The 18,416-nt window shown below is 31.4% G+C and overlaps 3 protein-coding genes and 1 long non-coding RNA gene across 6 annotated transcripts in view; all 4 read right to left on the reverse strand.

Annotated features, from left to right (window-relative positions):
* The window catches only part of LOC136274185 (uncharacterized), a 36,294-nt gene that overhangs the window by 13,270 nt on the left and 4,608 nt on the right, over positions 1 to 18,416 (reverse strand). The gene's annotated exons all lie outside the window — the stretch shown is intronic.
* On the reverse strand, positions 363 to 3,058 carry LOC136273419 (uncharacterized). The gene is made up of 4 exons (XR_010711633.1): positions 2,369 to 3,058; positions 2,017 to 2,115; positions 1,685 to 1,774; positions 363 to 1,438 (listed from the first exon to the last, which is right to left on the reverse strand). It is a non-coding gene; the product is annotated as an uncharacterized lncRNA (long non-coding RNA).
* Positions 8,330 to 11,688, reverse strand: LOC105325685 (uncharacterized). 2 transcript variants are annotated; one of them, XM_034483603.2, is made up of 6 exons: positions 11,292 to 11,687; positions 11,008 to 11,066; positions 9,788 to 9,937; positions 9,342 to 9,465; positions 9,155 to 9,186; positions 8,330 to 8,974 (listed from the first exon to the last, which is right to left on the reverse strand). In XM_034483603.2, exons 3-6 carry the CDS (start codon positions 9,831 to 9,833, stop codon positions 8,583 to 8,585), a joined length of 594 nt encoding a protein of 197 aa, XP_034339494.2. In that variant the 5' UTR covers positions 9,834 to 9,937; positions 11,008 to 11,066; positions 11,292 to 11,687; the 3' UTR covers positions 8,330 to 8,582. The 2 variants fall into 2 exon arrangements, with proteins under 2 accessions (XP_034339494.2, XP_065936735.1); XM_066080663.1 differs by lacking the exon at positions 11,008 to 11,066 and having other exon boundaries at positions 11,292 to 11,688.
* LOC105324269 (uncharacterized) lies at positions 14,819 to 18,205 on the reverse strand. Of its 2 annotated transcripts, none has more exons than XM_034483604.2 (6): positions 17,116 to 18,205; positions 16,982 to 17,031; positions 16,755 to 16,898; positions 16,396 to 16,540; positions 16,177 to 16,208; positions 14,819 to 15,815 (listed from the first exon to the last, which is right to left on the reverse strand). In XM_034483604.2, exons 1-6 carry the CDS (start codon positions 17,202 to 17,204, stop codon positions 15,418 to 15,420), a joined length of 858 nt encoding a protein of 285 aa, XP_034339495.2. In that variant the 5' UTR covers positions 17,205 to 18,205; the 3' UTR covers positions 14,819 to 15,417. The 2 variants fall into 2 exon arrangements, with proteins under 2 accessions (XP_034339495.2, XP_011421626.3); XM_011423324.4 differs by having other exon boundaries at positions 14,823 to 15,815; positions 16,396 to 16,555; positions 17,116 to 18,195.

Consider the following 18,416-nt stretch of genomic DNA (forward strand, 5'->3'; position numbering starts at 1 on the left):
CACAACAAATCAGAATACTTTTGTTATCACTACATTATGCAATTAATCAATTTTTATTCTGAATTTCATCGTAAACAATCCCTTATAATGTGAAGTTTAGTTTACAGAATTAAATAAAAACTAATAACAACACAAAAAGAAAACTACTATTTAATGTTTTTATTTAGATAGATGCATCTAAATCTATGTTTTGAAAACAAACTTTCATATTCCAATAGACAGTGTGCTAGTCATTTTTAGTGAAAAAATAAGTAAAGTTTGCTGCATGTTATATCAACGATTTAAAAAATGCATAAATTTGTCGATCGATAGATCGATAGATAGATAGATAGATAGATAGATAGATAGATAGATAGATAGATAGATAGATAGATAGATAGATAGATAGATAGATAGATAGATAGATAGATATTCGTCAAGGTGTTATCTTTAGCATAACCTGTAGGATTGTTGCCTGATAAAAAAAAATCCACATTACCTCGATGATGAGTTTAACATGACAGTTCAAATGCTACAAAGAGCGGCCATAATTTTTTATTTTAAAATAAACAAGAAAATCAGCCTTGTATACAGACAATTTCGCCAGATATGATTTATATATGTGAATCATATGTGGATCATATGATTTGTTTCGAATGAGATCATAAAAAAGGGCCTCATATGTGAATCATATGTGACAAATCATATGATCCACATATAATTCACACATGATTTACATATGATAGCCCTGTCATATGATTAACATATGAAACTTTTATGTGTGTTGCAAGTTTTTTCCATATGAGAATCATATAAAAGGGGCATCATATGTAAATCATATGAAACATACATATGTGGTTTTTTCATGTTTATCAAAACAAAAATATACACTTGTGCACAAAGAAAATAAGGTGTTTCTGCTTTATATAAAATTTATCAATATATTTCTAAAAGTTTTTAGACATAAGCATATTATTCTACAGATCTATCCCTCAAATGTCTTGTTTTCCATACAGAGAAATAGCTTATTTTACATAGTGCACATAATTAAATTATTCAAAGAATATAGAAAAACAAGTTATTAGCATTTGTCGATACATATATTCTACTAGAAGATTACAAATTATTTGACATTTGATTTCATAAATGTATAAGTACTGTCATGTATCCCAATGAAAGTCATATCATAAGTAAATATACCAAAAATCATTAAAGTTTATATTACAAAACGAAAATGAAAATTGAGTAGAAGCAATGTCCAACGCATATTTAGAAATCTCTGAACTGAACTGAAGAATATCATGTTTTAAGTCCTGTTCCCTTGTTTATCAGCTTGCTGTCCATGGTCATGAAATGGAATAATGACCAGAATCTTTTTAGAATAAATATCTCCTTATAATTCTTCAGTATCTCCTTGGTTGCAGACTACATTTTCTTTGGAGTATATGGTCCCTTCAAACTGATGAAAAGAAATATTTTAAAAACTATAGACTAAGTGTAATGTATTATGTACAATATTCCATACATCTTTAAATCAACTTCATTATAAATGAGAATAAAGCAATTCACCTGAAAGATAGTAGACTTCATTAGTTTATTTTTAATGACCTTTGCATGTGCTCATGATCTTGGATCTCTCAATAACCCTTGAATTTATTTTGAACTGAATGAAAAACAATTTTGATAGCAGCCATGTAATACTTACCTTAAGCAAAAGTCTGAACCAATGAATCCCTCAGAATACGTCAATTTTGGGTTTAAGATTGTAGTGCATATGATCCTTTTTGACAATTTACTAAAAAAAAAATTAAATCGAACAATTACTTAACATAGTGTTACAAACCTATTGTTCATTTAAAAGTAAATTTAAAAAATCAACACACATAATATTTTCAAAACATCTCAAACTATTCACATTAAAAATAATACAATGTTACTGTTTCTTTGAAATACGAAAGGTGCTTTAAATTAGCATTAATGAAATGTTAGAACTTGTAATGCAATTTACAGTTATCATAAAGTTGACAAATATGCTACCTTTGAAATCCTTTGATACCCAGATTTTGTGTATATATCGTTGTGTGCAGTTTTACTCAGTTGAAACATGCTCTCTGGTCAGCACTCAGCTATCAAAAACTTTAAAAAATAAACTTTTCAATAAGCCAAACAATAAGTTATAAGTATATCTACTAGAGTCGCTAATTGGCCATTTTCATAACAAAAAATAGTTAAATCATGGTCAAGTACTGAATATTTTCACTGACACTGTGAATGTTTGGCATTGGTCAGAAATGCCAGTTATAAATAATATGGATAAATTCATAAAGGAAAATATCAATCAATAAATGTACTTGCAAAACATATCATACTTACATAGCAGAATATTTACCTGTCTATAAAATATCTGCATGAGTTAGGATGGTTTCTGTTAACAAATCATTTTATCCTACACATTATCATTTAATCCTGCAAGGTTTGCTTTTTTCCTGTCCATAACAATCGCCTGTTGTGTTGTGTGCGTCTTTAATTGGGCTTTGTTACTGCTGATTTTCTCTGCTATGTTTTTTTTTCAAAACAAACATGAAGTGTTAAGCACAAACAAATCTATAATTGTATGTAGTTAAACGGGAAAATTCGGATTAACATTTCGTTATTTAACATGCGTCAATTGCAGTATTTCAGAGAAGTAACGACATGAATAAAAGTTTTCATTCATGAAGAATGCTACGGTATCACATGTACGGATGTAGCTCTGTGTCATTTAACCCGAATTTTCCCATCTGTAGTTGATCGTTTTTTCTCAACTTTCACTTTTGATGATTGTTTTATAACGAATTTTAATAGATAAACTAATAACTGTGACATACATCTATCAAAGATATGAATTGCACATCAGATTAATCATCTAAATAAGGCTACAATATTACGCCTATGGCCCAACGTGTGTACCGATATTCTCAATTCATATAACTATAATATATCGGTACGGTGAGTGAATAGGAAATTTATGACGACAAACTGAATAAATCTGTTGTGCAAAATAAACTTTGAGTTAATGATTTAGGATAGGATAAGGACAATCTTATTTATTTTAAAAATTGCTCTCATCCCATTTTCTGCTTCTTGTAAAATATGACGTATGTGACAAAACAAATTTTAAACAGACTCCGCTTCTATTCCCGGAATGAGATTCTATTTATTTATTTTTTTGAATTATTTTAATCTACCGATCGAGCTATAGGGTTAACCCACTAGCCAGAGCTAGTTGGAATGCCATATACCTGACTCTATCACATTGTCCCGCTCTAAGGAAAGAGGCGTCGATCCCGACTCTCCTGGAGTGCCAGCACCTTTGGGGCGAAGTACTAGAGACAATCTCTCTCACCCACCAGAGAATACCCAAGTCCCAACGTGGGTGCCAAATGTAACAGAGACACTTTTTGCCTCTGCTGGGATTTGAACCCGGATCCTCTGGCACGCCAGTCCAGCACTTTACCGATCGAGCTATAGGGTTAACCCACTAGCCAGAGCTAGTAGGAATGCCATAAACATGTACCTGACTCTACCACACATGCATTACATGTAGCTGTGTCATTATTGTACATTTGAACCTAAATAAGGCTTATATAACGTTACAGGGCTAGTAAACATGAAATCATGTTGTTTACATTTGATTATATTAATAATATGGAAATTGAATAAATTTTTTTATAAACGCTAAAAAACATTATTTACACGGATTTCTTTCATATGATTTTCATATGGTTACACTTGTATTATACATATGATCCTCATATGAAGGAATTTTCATATGTGAATCATATGTATAATGTTACATTTGATCCACATATAAATGTTCATACGATTCTCAAATAATCTGCCACATATGATATTCATATTATTCAATAAAAATATGATACACATATGATTCTCATATGAATCTCAGTCGAAAGGCAATACATATAAGAATCATATGTGGCGAAATTGCCTATGATACAAACCATAATTTTCAAAGTAATCCGGAACAAGAACAAAAGAAATGCTCGAGATACACGAGAATAGTTTTTTCTTTCAGTAATTTGTGTATTTGTGTATGGTATCAGAGCCTAAACACACATGTACACTAATAATAATCCTTCATATTCTTCAAATGTTGTGTGTTTGTTGTTGACAACTTCCCGGTTTTAGTTTTCCTGATTTTAAATTGTTATAACAACTTTTTATAACTAAGATAACTTTTGTATGATCGAAAGCTCTAAATTTGTGGAACAGATGACGATTACAAAATTTACACAACCACGTTCATACACGACGAGAAACCACGAATACTTAACTTTCCCCTCATACTGCGTTTAAACAATACCGTTCTTTAATTAGACAGAAAACCCTCTATGGTGTATCATTCTAATGAAGACTATCAAATCAATGAATTTAGAGTGCTTTCAAACATTGTTTCTTTTTATTTATAAATGTATAACAGTATGTGCCTGGTTATCATTCAGAGTCCGATATAGTACTATGTTTATACCCGTCAAGGTCCTTAGTATAGGAAACCAACTGAAACAGTTCTATGAAATGTGTCGATAACAAACAGTGTTAATGTGGAGGATAGATATGAAAAATGATGATAACAAACTTTCATCCATCCCAAAATTCCATATAGCGAAAAAAGAATTTCAATTTTGAGCAATACGGACCCCTAGAAAGATACAGGTGGGATCAGATGCCTCGGAGTAGTAAACACCCCCTGCCGACCGGCCGCACCCACCGTGTGCTCATTGTCAAGAATAAGAAAAATTATTATTAAATATAAAAACAAATTCCATATCATAACATTATCTTTCATTACATTTTTATAATTGTTTCTTTTCCAGAGATAAAAAAGATCAAATTTATTAAACTATACAAGTTTTAGGATATCTTCGCGTGCAAGCTTTTTTGCTTAATCTTTTGGAATTGAGTTGGTAATATTAATTTTGAATTATAAGGTATGAATTAGATAGGGAAGTACATCTACTTTAGGTTCTGACAATCCTTCTCATAATGTTTTATTTTTTATTACCATAGTGAATACTCTGTACTTTTTAACATAAACATTATAAATTATGAAGTTTTGGTTGATTTTATATTTGATTTTTATTTCTTTTTTTTGTTATTTATTAATTGATTTTTGTTTTTCTTTTAATTTGACATAGTATTGATTTTAATATGTATTTAATTTACTATATGATAAAATAATACGTGGTAAGAGACTTTTGTAAATTTATATATCAAAATAAAGAATGCAGCTATTCTGACAATGACCAAATAATTGGCAAATGCTGTATAATTCAATTCAATTCAATTCAGTTTATTCGCTCACACCATGGAATGGTACATGAGGTCAATCATTATATACAGTTCAAAAGTCAGAGGTACATTGTATAAATGAATAGATAAGTAGTATATAAATAGTAAATAAGCATTAATATACAATATATACAATGAAGATAGGAAAAAGTATAATACTGGAGGACAGACTATTATATCAAACTGTATATTTTGATTATAAAATAGCATAATTTTTTCAGGTTTGTAGCATTAGAACAAGACATAAATTCACAAAACTTAATAGTATTTGGCGCTGTTGTATACCGAACCCAAACAGATATATCATTACCAAACATTTGTACACCATTGGGACAACTATTTACGCTTAACGCTGAACTAGCATCACACAACTACTACCCGGAATTAGGTAACTGTATTCCTAATAATATTGGTTGCCAAATGCTCCCTGTATTACACTTTTGAATACAGTGTTTTTGATTGCGTTTTCAAATGTTGGTGCACTTTATTTTTCTTTGTTTTTACTTTATTTATACATTTGTATTTGTTTTCCAACCATCCTATATTGAAAAACCAATTTCATATTTTTATTACATTAGAAATATGGCTTGCAACCAGTATTTTTCCATCAGGTTGATAAGGACATAACATAAATAACTTGTGCTTTTTCTATGTAACACCATATGTTCTCAACCAGGCATGACCGGCTGCATGGAAAAAAAAGATGTGCAAATACATTCGCACTTGAACTGTACTTGGTCTTGTGAATTAAGACGTTGTTGATTAAAGTACTTGTTCAACTGAAAAATTATAAAATCTTCGAATTAATTATCATTTAAGACATATAAATAAGTTGACATGAAACTTTGATCTAAAGCTCTGAAACAAACCAAATAAAAGCTAGTTTTTGTGCTTATATCGTCATAGATCAACTGCAAATGAACATAAAGCTTTTGCTTTTCAAGAGGACATTCAAGCAAAGTTGTACATTTGATGATTTACCTAAATAAATTATTTAACGTTCATTGCAGTAAGTGAAACGTTTGTGCATATTGGTTTTTATATTCAAAATAAGGATGTTTTAATTAAATATACTAAATTAGTTCCTGAAAAGCAACAACTGCATATGAACATGATGCCTATGTACAACAAAATATACTTTAATGGACGCTCTATATTTCGTTGGTATCAGTCATTTCTTCTAATTTTGGCTGCAGAGGGTAAGATAATACGTATCATCTGTTTCATATTTGGATATTTTAATGGAAATGGACATTGATGGTAACCAAACAACAAAACTTTATGATAAGCGCGATGACTTCAGTTTTTCTATAGTCAACTTTCCTTACTTATATATACATTCATCACCTGCATATGGTGGGTTTTTTCTCTCTCAGTTGATTCAATACGAAAGGGGATGCTCTTCGTATGAACAGTTTCTAAGACGAAGCAAACTACTGACAAACAAGTTGATAAAACAGGACTATCAACAATCTCGTTGGAAGTCATCTTTTTGTAAGTTCTTTGGTCGATACAACGACCTTGTCAGCAAATACAATGTTCCACTGGGTCGCATGCTGACTGACTTTTTTATACTAATTGTTAGACCATAAATAATTGCCTTATTGTCAACGGACATTTCCGATTTTTTCCCCGATCAGACAAAGAGCACACGGTGGGTGTGACCCGTCAGCAGAGGATGCTCACTCCTCCTAGGCACCTGATCCTACCTCTATCTATTTGGAGGTCCGTGTTGCTCTGCTTTTAATTTGTATTTCGTTTAATGGATTTTTGAGATGGTTCACGATTTGTTATTGTCATTTTTTCATACATCAGTCTTCTTTATGATACATGTATATGTGTACAATGGAAAGGTCAAAATATGGAACAAAACAACACGCAGAAACAGTCAGGTGGTATTTTCTATGTTGAAATTGTATTTTGATATCATTATTTTTTTGTAGCCGGGAAACAATCCAATGCATTATTTATTCATAAGAACTTTTAACCAAACACAATTCGACGAGTCGAATAATCAAATTGCCTAATGTTTAAGGTTTAAGAAATAGCAGCAAAATTTGGAAAACCAGTGTTTAAAAATATTCCCTTAAAGAATGTTGATTGTTGCCATGTTCCCTTTGCTCTGAACCTTAAGGCATCTACAGTTTAAATCAATCATTGTCTTAAAACCTCTATAGTGCTTGATAAAATGTCGAGTTTATTTATTTAAGATATTTTTAAAATTGTATGCTTATTTGATTTGAGACTATTTACTTAAGTAAAGTGACACAAGATGTTCAGAAGGAAACATTTTACAATACGCATTATCAAATTTCAATTGCAATTAAAATTGATATTCCCACATGACACAACTTTCATGTAATTATTGTGCATTATTGTTTTCCTCGTCATTACATATTAATATTAAATAAAAAATACAATGTTTGAATGCATCCTGTCAGGTTTGAAAACTCCCCAGCTATATTAAATAAACTGTAACCCTAACGCTAACCCTGAACTGTTTTATATTAGTGTAACGGTCACAAATGCAAGGTAAGGCCAACCTTACATTTACATATTTAAACAGGAATATTCTTGTATGTCTACCCAACATTTTAATGTATATTTAATTTTTAATGATTAGAATTGGATAGTGATAACGGAAAACTAATATGAGCAAAGTACCATATAAATGTCTGAAATGCACACTTTGCAATCTACAAACATTATATTGGTTACATTGATATATTTTTATTTTTTTACTTTACATGTAAAATACTTAAAAGAGAAACTTTGCACTGACAAATATTTGAATATTACACTTTTCAAACACTGTGTGCACTTGAAGTATCGATGTGTTGTGAAATGTTTGATTTCCTCTCAAAATAGAATTTTCCAATAAACTTCCAGTAAGTTTAGCTGAGTTTAGAAAAGGTAACAACTAGTCGCTTGACCCTTCAAAATAACCTTGGAATATTGATACACCTGTCTTGTTATTGGGATTTTTTTTATTTATATCAAATCAATTTTATTAACAATAAAAGAGTAAGCTAACAATTAAAAAAAATATTTTTCAATGTTTATAATACTTATTATATATATCACATAACATCAAATACACAGAAACAACTTCCTTCAGCTGACTTCATTTCTTCTTCATGCATTTCTTTTGTTTTTGTCTTTATATCAGTTTTTTGGAGATCTACCTAGTCGTAAATATTTTCTAAGAAAAGCGTGTTAAATATTAGTTCTTGCAGAATGATTATCTTGAATTGTTAATATTTTGGGTTGGGTTTGACGTCTGCATTTGTATCTTTCTTGACATCTGTTCGTAAGAGAGCATATCCTTCATCCTCCGTAATCACTGTATCAATCAAAATGCATGTACTCTGCTTTTTCCTCAGCAATAGCCGACTATAATCTGCAACTTCATTTTTAGCATTACCAATGCCCTCAAAATGTGCAAATTTCCCCTCAACAGGAGTTCCTATCGTTCTCTCTTCACTTGATTGTAGGTTCGGACGATCAGTACTATTACGAATTAATTGAGACAAACGAACTTCATCGTAATCTGGAGATAAACTATTCTCGTTGGCAACTATTTCTACTGTCATGCAATTTTGTTGCTGAACAATGTTGCATCCTTGTGACTTTGTTGCATCTCTACCTATAATAATAATACAAAATATGAAAGTATATACATAACTTATTTTTTCCTTCTGACTTTAAATTTAGATAATGATATTAATTTCAAAATAAGGAATAATATATGAGAACATGATAATAAACATTCATAAACATATGTAAAACCAATCTGAAATAGTTCTTCGAATTGTTAATACATTACCTAGACAGAGATTCGCCAAACGTTGCAAATACCTGAATTATTGTTTTAAAAGTTGAGACGTTATAAAATTCTGTTACAATGAAACAAGTTGTATTTACATCTTATTGCATTTATATACAAAAAACAAGTGTACATATTATCAACTATGTGTTACAAATCATTTGCACAATAGATTAGTCTTTGTTACCGCTTTATTCCCCGTCGGAGGTAAATTACTGCACAAATGACGCTGACAACAATGAGCACCATGATACTGAGGCTTACTACTCTCCAATTATGATCTTTCTCGGAAGAGTCGCTGACGTCGTGTGCTGAAAATATAGTAACAATTATTTTAAGCTATATATACTCTTGTATAAAGTATATTGATTTAAACGTTTCTGATTATGCGTAATATACAATTGTAAATTTGATAACTTAATCAAAGAGAAGGCATACAGATAAGTGAATGATCATATAAGTCGCAATTAAACTAAATCCTCGACTTTCACCTTTTTCTCTCACCATAAAGTAACTTAATATAAAAACCTAATTGTGTATTATATGTAATCATTGTTTTCAAAATAAAAAAAAAAATAAAAAATGTTACTTTTTAAATCTGAAGTCTTTAAAAGCTTCGTAAAAGCAACTTACACGTCTCATTCTGTCGAGTCGTACAGCCAGTATGTTCATTACACATGTGAGCCTCACATCCACAAGGTTTTGAACAGAGATGACCGTAGAAGCCTTTTTTACAAGATGAATGACAATTTTTACCAAAGCTTAAGCTTCCATGTGAGCAAACTGAAATATGTGATATGATGGAGTTATATTAAGATTAATATTTAACACTTTCATAGTCTAGTGATTTTACATAAACTATTTTCCCAGCTTACCTATTGACCGGCTTTGTCATGAGATAAGAGTCACGATTTTAAAATCAAAGTCAGTTGCATTTTACGTATTTACCCATCAGTGACGGGTGGTTGTTTTGTTGGATGTTTACCCAAGAGGCCAAAAGGCAATTATGCTTCACTCGACAACAATCTTTAGCAGACCTATATAACCAACAACCTTGCAAAGAATATTTTATATTTTCAGAAAAATTGTCATTGTTTTCTAATTGTTTTTGCTTTACCCAAGAGAGTTATCACAATATGGTGTAGCTTGATGGAGTATTGGTTTTTTTTTTCAGTTTTAATGCATGGACATCTCTATTCTTTATAAAGTCACATACAGTGTTGTAGTGATATATTTTAACTTTAATGATATATTCAAAATCAAAAAAAATAAATAAATTTGTTCCTTCAACATCCCATATATCTTGTATTTCATTACATACATCGTCATACATCGTCATAATTTCGAAATGAGCTCATATGTATGTTGTTAGTTGAGAAATACGGCTTACTGATTCACATACTTCCTGGAATATAGAATTAATTGGTTTATCATACAATCTAACCTAATTTAGTGAACAATTTCCTATTTTCTGAATAAAACACCAGAGATATAGGAATTAACAAATCTAAAACCAAAGTATGTAAATCATATATTATTGGGAAGAATGACAGTTGTGCTTACATTTATATGGTTGTAATTGCATATGTTATTTACCGTGAATGAATCGAAAAAAAATTCAATTAATCATTGGCTGGTCAGCAAAATAAATATTTTAAACCTTCTATAGAAAAATGTATTTTTCGACGATACGATGTAAACATAGTATTAAATATTGCCTTAAATAATGTGCGCTTAGAGGACAATAATACTTTTTTAAGGCGCAATTTGCTTTTCCGAATTGAGAGAGAGAGAGTCATGGACGAGCAGATAGATAGATCGATCGATCGATAGATAGATGATCAAAAACATACTTAAACATTTTCCAGTGCCTGAGTCAAAATATTCATTGTAGCAGCAAGTTCCATTAAACCTTGAATTTAAAAGGTGTATCTTATTTTACAAAATCATGGAAACGGCCACACATTTATACATTTTATGTAACAGCAAAGGTTGATTTATTTTCACAAATCGAAGTATAACACTAACCTTTAAATCTAGTTTATCAATAAAATGACATTCGTTAATTTTTTTACCAGATATATTTGGCTAGAATTACCCTTTCATCAATATTACTAGATAAAAAACTGAAACTAACCTGTTACAGTCTTTTGCGGACAGTGTTGAAAGTAATTAAGTGATCACAATTGTCGTCCCTAATAAAGACAGGCCGCTTGTGTCAAACGTTGTCATTTTGATAAAAGATTCCTCAATATAGTTTCAACAAGAACGTTAAGGACAAAAATGAAAGCATGGTTACAGAACACTAATTCAGAGATCATCCTCTGGTAAGCAAATGAAGAGGAAAAGGAAGTTTCATAAATCAACGTTAAACCAAACATAATAATTTAACAGGAAGGAGATTTAGGAGGAAATGAACGTGCTAAGTTATTCTATTCAACATCATTAGTAGGCCAACCAGGGTTTTAATTAGTCACACGAACATGTGTTGAATACATAATGAAATAAAAATAAATCGTATTACACTATTGTGTATGTTTAAAAAAAAATCAAATTGCCAAAAAAGCATAACTTAACTACAATTCGAAGCAATGTTTAGAAAGAGAGAGAGAGAGAGAGAGAGAAAGAGAGAGAGAGTATTCAAAAATTTGTACATAAAAAAAGAAATTACTCACTATGGTCTTCAAATCGACATTTACGTACATTGACGACGAATTATCAATCAATAAATGTTACTTTCATTATTACGTCGGCTCGATACATCCCAATGAACTTGAAATGAAAGATATTGCAAAGCCTGCGTCATCTTTTTTTATATTTGGATATTTTTCTAGAAAAAACCATTAATTGTAACTTCTCAATTTAACTATATGATAAACGTGATGACTTCCAATTTTTCTATCATCAACCTTCTTTACTTATGTACTTATGTATCTTCATCACATGCATATGGAGTTTCGGTCTCTCAGTTAATTCGATAAGCAATAGCATTTTCTACGTATGAATAGATTCTAAAACAACACAAACTACTGACAAACAAGTTGATAAAGCAAGGTTATCAACAGTCTCCATTGAAGTCATCATTTTAACAAATATATTATCGTTACAACGACCTTGTCAGCAAAAGCAATCCTCTGCTAGGTCGAATGCTGACTGACTTTTTTAATAATTATTGATAGGTCATCATTAATCAGCGATTGGACTACCGATTGTTTCGTTTTCCCGATAACGACAAATAGAAAAAACTGCGGATACAACCGGTCGGCAGAGGATGCCCACTCCTCCATGGCACCTTATCCTGCCTCTGATTTTGTAGATGTCGGGTTCGCTCTGCTCCTGATCTGTTTTTTTTTTGGGTTTTTGAGTTTGAACACTTTTAGTTATCAACATATTTTGTCTCTATTCCCATTGTGTATCGATGGGTCAGTAATTAGAAAGGACTAAATTCTGAGTCTTGCATTCCAGTAACCTAAATGTGAAGCATAAATTTATGTGGTCTTAAAAGAACCATCCGTTTAGATATACAGTAATCACCGACCATGGATGTCCTTAACTTAAACCCATACACTTAATTTGGACATATCAGAAAGGGTTGTGACAGATAGTAACACATGTACCATTCCTGAACAATGAAAATGAAACACGATGCATATCTCGGATTGTCAGTGTTTTTAGAAACACCCTCTCCCATAATTTAAACAAGAGGCCCAGGGGCCACATCGCTCACCTGAGCAACAATTGCCTTAATTCTGATCAAATTAGCATTACAGTATCAAAATATCTTGACAACTAAGTACAGTAGATCTTGCTAAAAAAAAATGAAAATCTGCCAATTTTTATCCACCTCTTTCTTTTGGTAAATACAAAGCCCCTTTTGTTGTTGTACCTGTAAGATGATTTTTCTCTTTTCCTATATACCCCCCCCCCATTTTGTTGCCCCACTTTTCTCTAGGGTATCATGGTTTCATCAAACCTATATCTGCATAACCTGTACTTTCACACTAAGTACTGAGTTTTGGACCGAAAAACTTTCCCAGAATATTTTTAAAGATTTTCTGTATATATGTAAAAATTCAAACCGCCATCACGGCCCCGCCCTACCACTAGGGACTGTGATTTTGAATTTACACTACCCGAGGATGCCTCTACACAAGTTAAAGCTTTTCTGGCCAAATGGTCTTTAAAAATTTTTAAAGATTTTCTCTATATATTCCTATGTAAAACTTGATCCCCCAATTGTGGCCCCACCCTACCCCCAGGGATCATGATTTGAACAAACTTGAATCTACACTACCTGAGGATGCTTGCATTCAAATTTGAGCTTTCTGGCCTTATAGTTTTTGATAAGGAGATTTTTAATATATATTCCTATGTAAAAATTGATCCCCCCATTGTGGCCCCGCCCTACCCCCAGGGACTATGATTTGAACAAACTTGAATCTATACTACCTGAGGATGCTTCCATTTTAATTTGAGCTTTTCACGCCTAATAGTTTTTGAGAAGAAGATTTTTAAAGATTTTCTCTATATATTCCTATGTAAAACTTTATCCCCCATTTGTGGCCCCGCCCTACCCCCAGGGACCATGATTTGAACAAACTTGAATCTACACTACCTGTGGATGCTTCCATTTTAATTTGAGCTTTCCTGGCCAAATAGTTTTTGAGAAGAAGATTTTTAAAGATTTTCTCTATATATTCCTATGTAAAACTTGATCCCCTTCTTGTGGCCCCTCCCTACCCCCGGGGACCATGATTTGAACAAACTTGAATCTACACTACCTGAGGATGCCTCCACACAAGTTTTAGCTTTTCAGGCCAAATAGTTTTTGAGAAGAAGATTTTTGAAAAATACCAACAAATTTTCAATAATTCTCAATTATCTCCACTTTAAAGAGGGCGTGGCCCTTCATTTGAACAAACGTGAATTCCCTTCACCTAGTGGTGCTTTGTGCCAAATTTGTTTGAAATCTGCCCAGTGGTTCTTGAGAAGAAGATGAAAATGTGAAAAGTTAACGACGACAACGACGACGACAACGACGACGACAACGACAACGACAGACAACGGACAAATTGTGATCAGAAAAGCTCACTTGAGCCTTTGGCTCAGGTGAGCTAAAAACGCGATGCTGTCTATATATTTACTCTTGTCTAATTAGTTTGTCTTCAGAAATGTTGGATAGCTCCGAAGTGACAAACCAACGTCACATCCTGAGGCAATTTTCTGCATTGCTGACTTTTCTTTTTCAATATTAAGACGGAGATTTGGTAGTACCAACATTTGTGCCTACCGCGGGGTTTAGAACCAGAGAACTTGCAGTTACTAGCCTAATATTAATGATCCTTGTGTATCACCATGTATTGTATGTTTGATAATTTGAGATGATTAGATAAAAAATACTTGAACTTCGGAGCTATCCAACATTTCTGAAGACAAACTAATTAGACAAGAGTAAATAAGTAATTCATCTGTTTTTTAAAAGATTCATTTCATGAGTTACCCCCTCCTCGGACCTCCGATCTGTCGTTTTGAAACATTTTTCTAACCAAAAGAAATAAAAAAGGAATGCAAAATACAGTTTTAATACTATGATCCTTTTAAGATACAATTTAACAAAGAAATTTTATAAATAGAATTTCTCCTTTGTAACATGTTTAACAGTGGGTTATGATACGCAACATTTCCTTCTTCCTAAGTAATTTCTAATTATTATCAAGTATGTTTGGCGGCGTCGACATAAAGTTTGATAAAGAGCAATGTAAAAAAAAATATCTGAATGCCCACAAGTTGCAAATCTAAACTGTATACTCAAACTAAAACACTCTCCTTGTAAATATTCGTGTTAAATAAAAAACATAGCACACCATTCTCATTTGGACTAGATAATCAAATAAATCAATGACCAAACAAGAATTCTTTCTATTTGTCTCATCAATTTGTATCTATTTGATTTTACAAATGGCCAACAAAAATTATGAATTCTACGAAATTTCAAAAAATTACACACAATTATTTCCTTTGATGTCATCAAGCCAACACACAGAAGGTTTTGAAAATCCTTGATTTTCCTTCAACGATGGATATATTTATTTTTATAATCTGGAGAAAATACAAATTTGATACTCAATTCTATGTCTTTAATATCTATTGGTAATTTTCAAAATCCGAGAAAATCTTAGACAGAGTGTTGCTCCTGTCGTGCTTTTGCTGTTTTTATTCGCAAATAACATCATGTTAGTATAAAAGGTTAGTTCTTAGCATTGTTAAAGCCATACTTTTCCATAAGCTTCTTTTGAGTTTATGTCTTCGGATTGAAACGTTTTAAAGGAATCTTTCTTTGGAAGATCTGAGATTTGAACTTTTCTACTAACATCAAAACTGTTGTCAAATTCATCACTGTCATACAAGTCCTCATTGTCATCGCTGTACTTTGAGTGTGACGTCATTTCCCGCGAGATAGTAATTTTTCGAACGAGACTATAACGCTTTTTTGATTTACTGTATTCACCGTCTGGTTGGGTTGTTGCATTATCTCCCCTTAACGTGCCGTTTTGTTGAGTTCTAGGAGGCGGTTGTAATGTAGATGAATTGTTGCTAAAAAATCCATCGCTCTCATACCTCAAGCCATTTAACTGTTGAGAGTTTTGATCTGAGATGTAGACTGTAAAACAATATCATCTAAAAATTAGTATTTGTCTACTTCATGTTTGGCCCAAAACGTATATATAACATTTTAAACTTTGGCTCGCTTGCTGTATTTTATATAACTGAAAATTGTGCATATTTTAACAATAGTATAATACTCATAATTAAAATATGCATATTATCAAATTAAGTAAAGATAATTACCAAACATGAGTTGAATATCAATGGTCAACAGTGTTCTGACATAAATGTTTCATTCTAACATACAAAAGTTCTTTACACTTTCTTTTTCTTTGATATGAATAGATAAAAAATGACATCAAAGAAATGAAATACTTTAAGAAATGTAATTTTCCTGTTTTGAAAATAGCACTCACATGTCCTTGTTACTGTTTCTGTTTCTCTTTTACTGAAAAGTTTAAGTTTTCTTATTTGTTTTTGATAACTTAAATAAAAAAAAATCATTAAACGTACAGTTCTGCATGATGACAAAAAGTAATGATTTTGTTAAATTTTGATGTACCATTTACATTATAATTAAACGTATTTTTAGAAAGAAAGAGAGAGACAGAGAGAGACAGAGAGAGAGAGCATACCATTTTTTGCAAATTAAAAGCGCCCCAATGCAAGAAAAAGATACAAAAATTGACGATACTCCAATTATCATCCACATTTTGCCTCCTAAGAATTCTGCTAACTTTTCTTTTAAATCATTTTCTGTTGTGTCATCTTTCATGTAACCTATCGTATTATTGTCTAAAATGAATTATTTAAAATATTTAAAAGCAAACATAACACAAGGCGGCCTTAATTTTAAAACAAAATAAAATAAACAATAAAAAAGCATATAATATGAACGTAAATCATCAAATTTCTTTGGTCCATATACATGTATCTTAATTAAATTTGACAGGAATTTGTAAACTTTAAAGTTAGACAAACGTTGTGTTGTTACCTGAACTGTAACCAGGGCAAAGTCCATATACTTTGTCACAGGTCTTGTTGCACTCTAATGGACATTTCATCTTACATTTTTGTCCGTAGAATCCATCAATACAGTGTTTGCTACAATTTTCTCCAACTCTTCCAGCACTACATACTTCCGAAAAACAATGATTTATCAGAAAAAAATTCAGGAAGTAATCCATTCATAAAATGCAAAATCTTCAAAACATATTATACCTATGCAACGATCTCCTATAAGGATAAAGTTTGTACAGCATACGCCTATTCTGAAAATGGAGACAAATGTTAAAAGTGACAAATAAAACCATTTGGTCAGATCTTAGTTCTTATATCCTCTCACATTACCTTACCCACACATGTTAGGGTCCACGGTAACAGAGCTGGAACACACATAAACACAAATTGTCAGTAAAGCGATCACGTATACACTAGCCTCCATATTCCTCGAATGCAGTGTGTTCGTTGTTGACAACTTCCCGGTGTGATGAAAATATTTTGTTTAGGATTTTTCTGAGCAGGAAATACTATCAACGATACCCTCTTTGAATTAGTGATTGTTAGTTTGTAATAAGCAGATGTACTGCATTACAAGTACAATAACATTTTCATTAAATTGGTTTGACATTTTACAATCGGTTGTAACAACATATTATAGTTTATTATATTTCAATTTCAGGAATGAATAACGATAACAAAAATACTTAGCCTCGCCCTCACACGACGGAAAAATGGGGAAACAAACTTTCTTCTCATTGTGGGTTGAACCAACACCCATATTTTACCATCAATGGTGTATAAATTTAATGGACATTATCAGAACTATGAATTAGGATTCCTTTCAAAAGTGAACTTTTATTAATATCTATATAACAGAAATGCCTGGTTATCACTCCAATTCTTATACAGTTGGTGATTATTAATCAGAGAAGTTCTGAGTATCGGAAACCACATGAAACATGTACAGTTCTATCAGGGATGGGGTAATTGAAAAAAGTATTTGTAACTGAATGTAATTAATTACATTTTTCAAAGTAATTGAAAGTAATTTGTAATTGAGTCTGTCTTCAATTACAAATAATTGATTGTATTTAAATACATTCCAAAAATATTGTGTATTTTCAATTACATCTCAATTACTTTTTTTCCAAGTTTAAAATATGAAAAAAGGTGTCTTATAATGATAAATAGATTTTATACATGTTTGGCATGGACTTTTGTTTATACATAAATTAAATGTCTCATAATGTTTCATATGTTTATACAGCATAACACCCTGCCCAGGGCAATAGGTAAAGATCTAATTTTGTGGAGGTGTGAACTCCTCTAATTACCAAGAACCCCCATTGATTTTAGATTTAAGGGAGTCAAAATATCTCATTCTTGTGAATTATAGCAATTATTATTTATATACTGATATACTGTACTGCCAAAAGTTGTACTTTCTGAATAAACAAAGTTTTAATATGTGAATAAAAATTAATTCACTATAGAGAAAGTATTAATGAACTCAATGGTACTTAATGAATTTAATGTTAAAGAAAATTGCTCTAGAAATTTTTGAGAAATCTGATCTGAACTGAACTATACAACCTATAAAAAACATAACCGTATTTAAAGCTCTGTATATCTTAATGCTGTTAATATATGTATA

The sequence above is a fragment of the Magallana gigas genome, chromosome 3 (assembly GCF_963853765.1).
Source record: "Magallana gigas chromosome 3, xbMagGiga1.1, whole genome shotgun sequence".
NCBI classification, from domain to species: domain Eukaryota; kingdom Metazoa; phylum Mollusca; class Bivalvia; order Ostreida; family Ostreidae; genus Magallana; species Magallana gigas.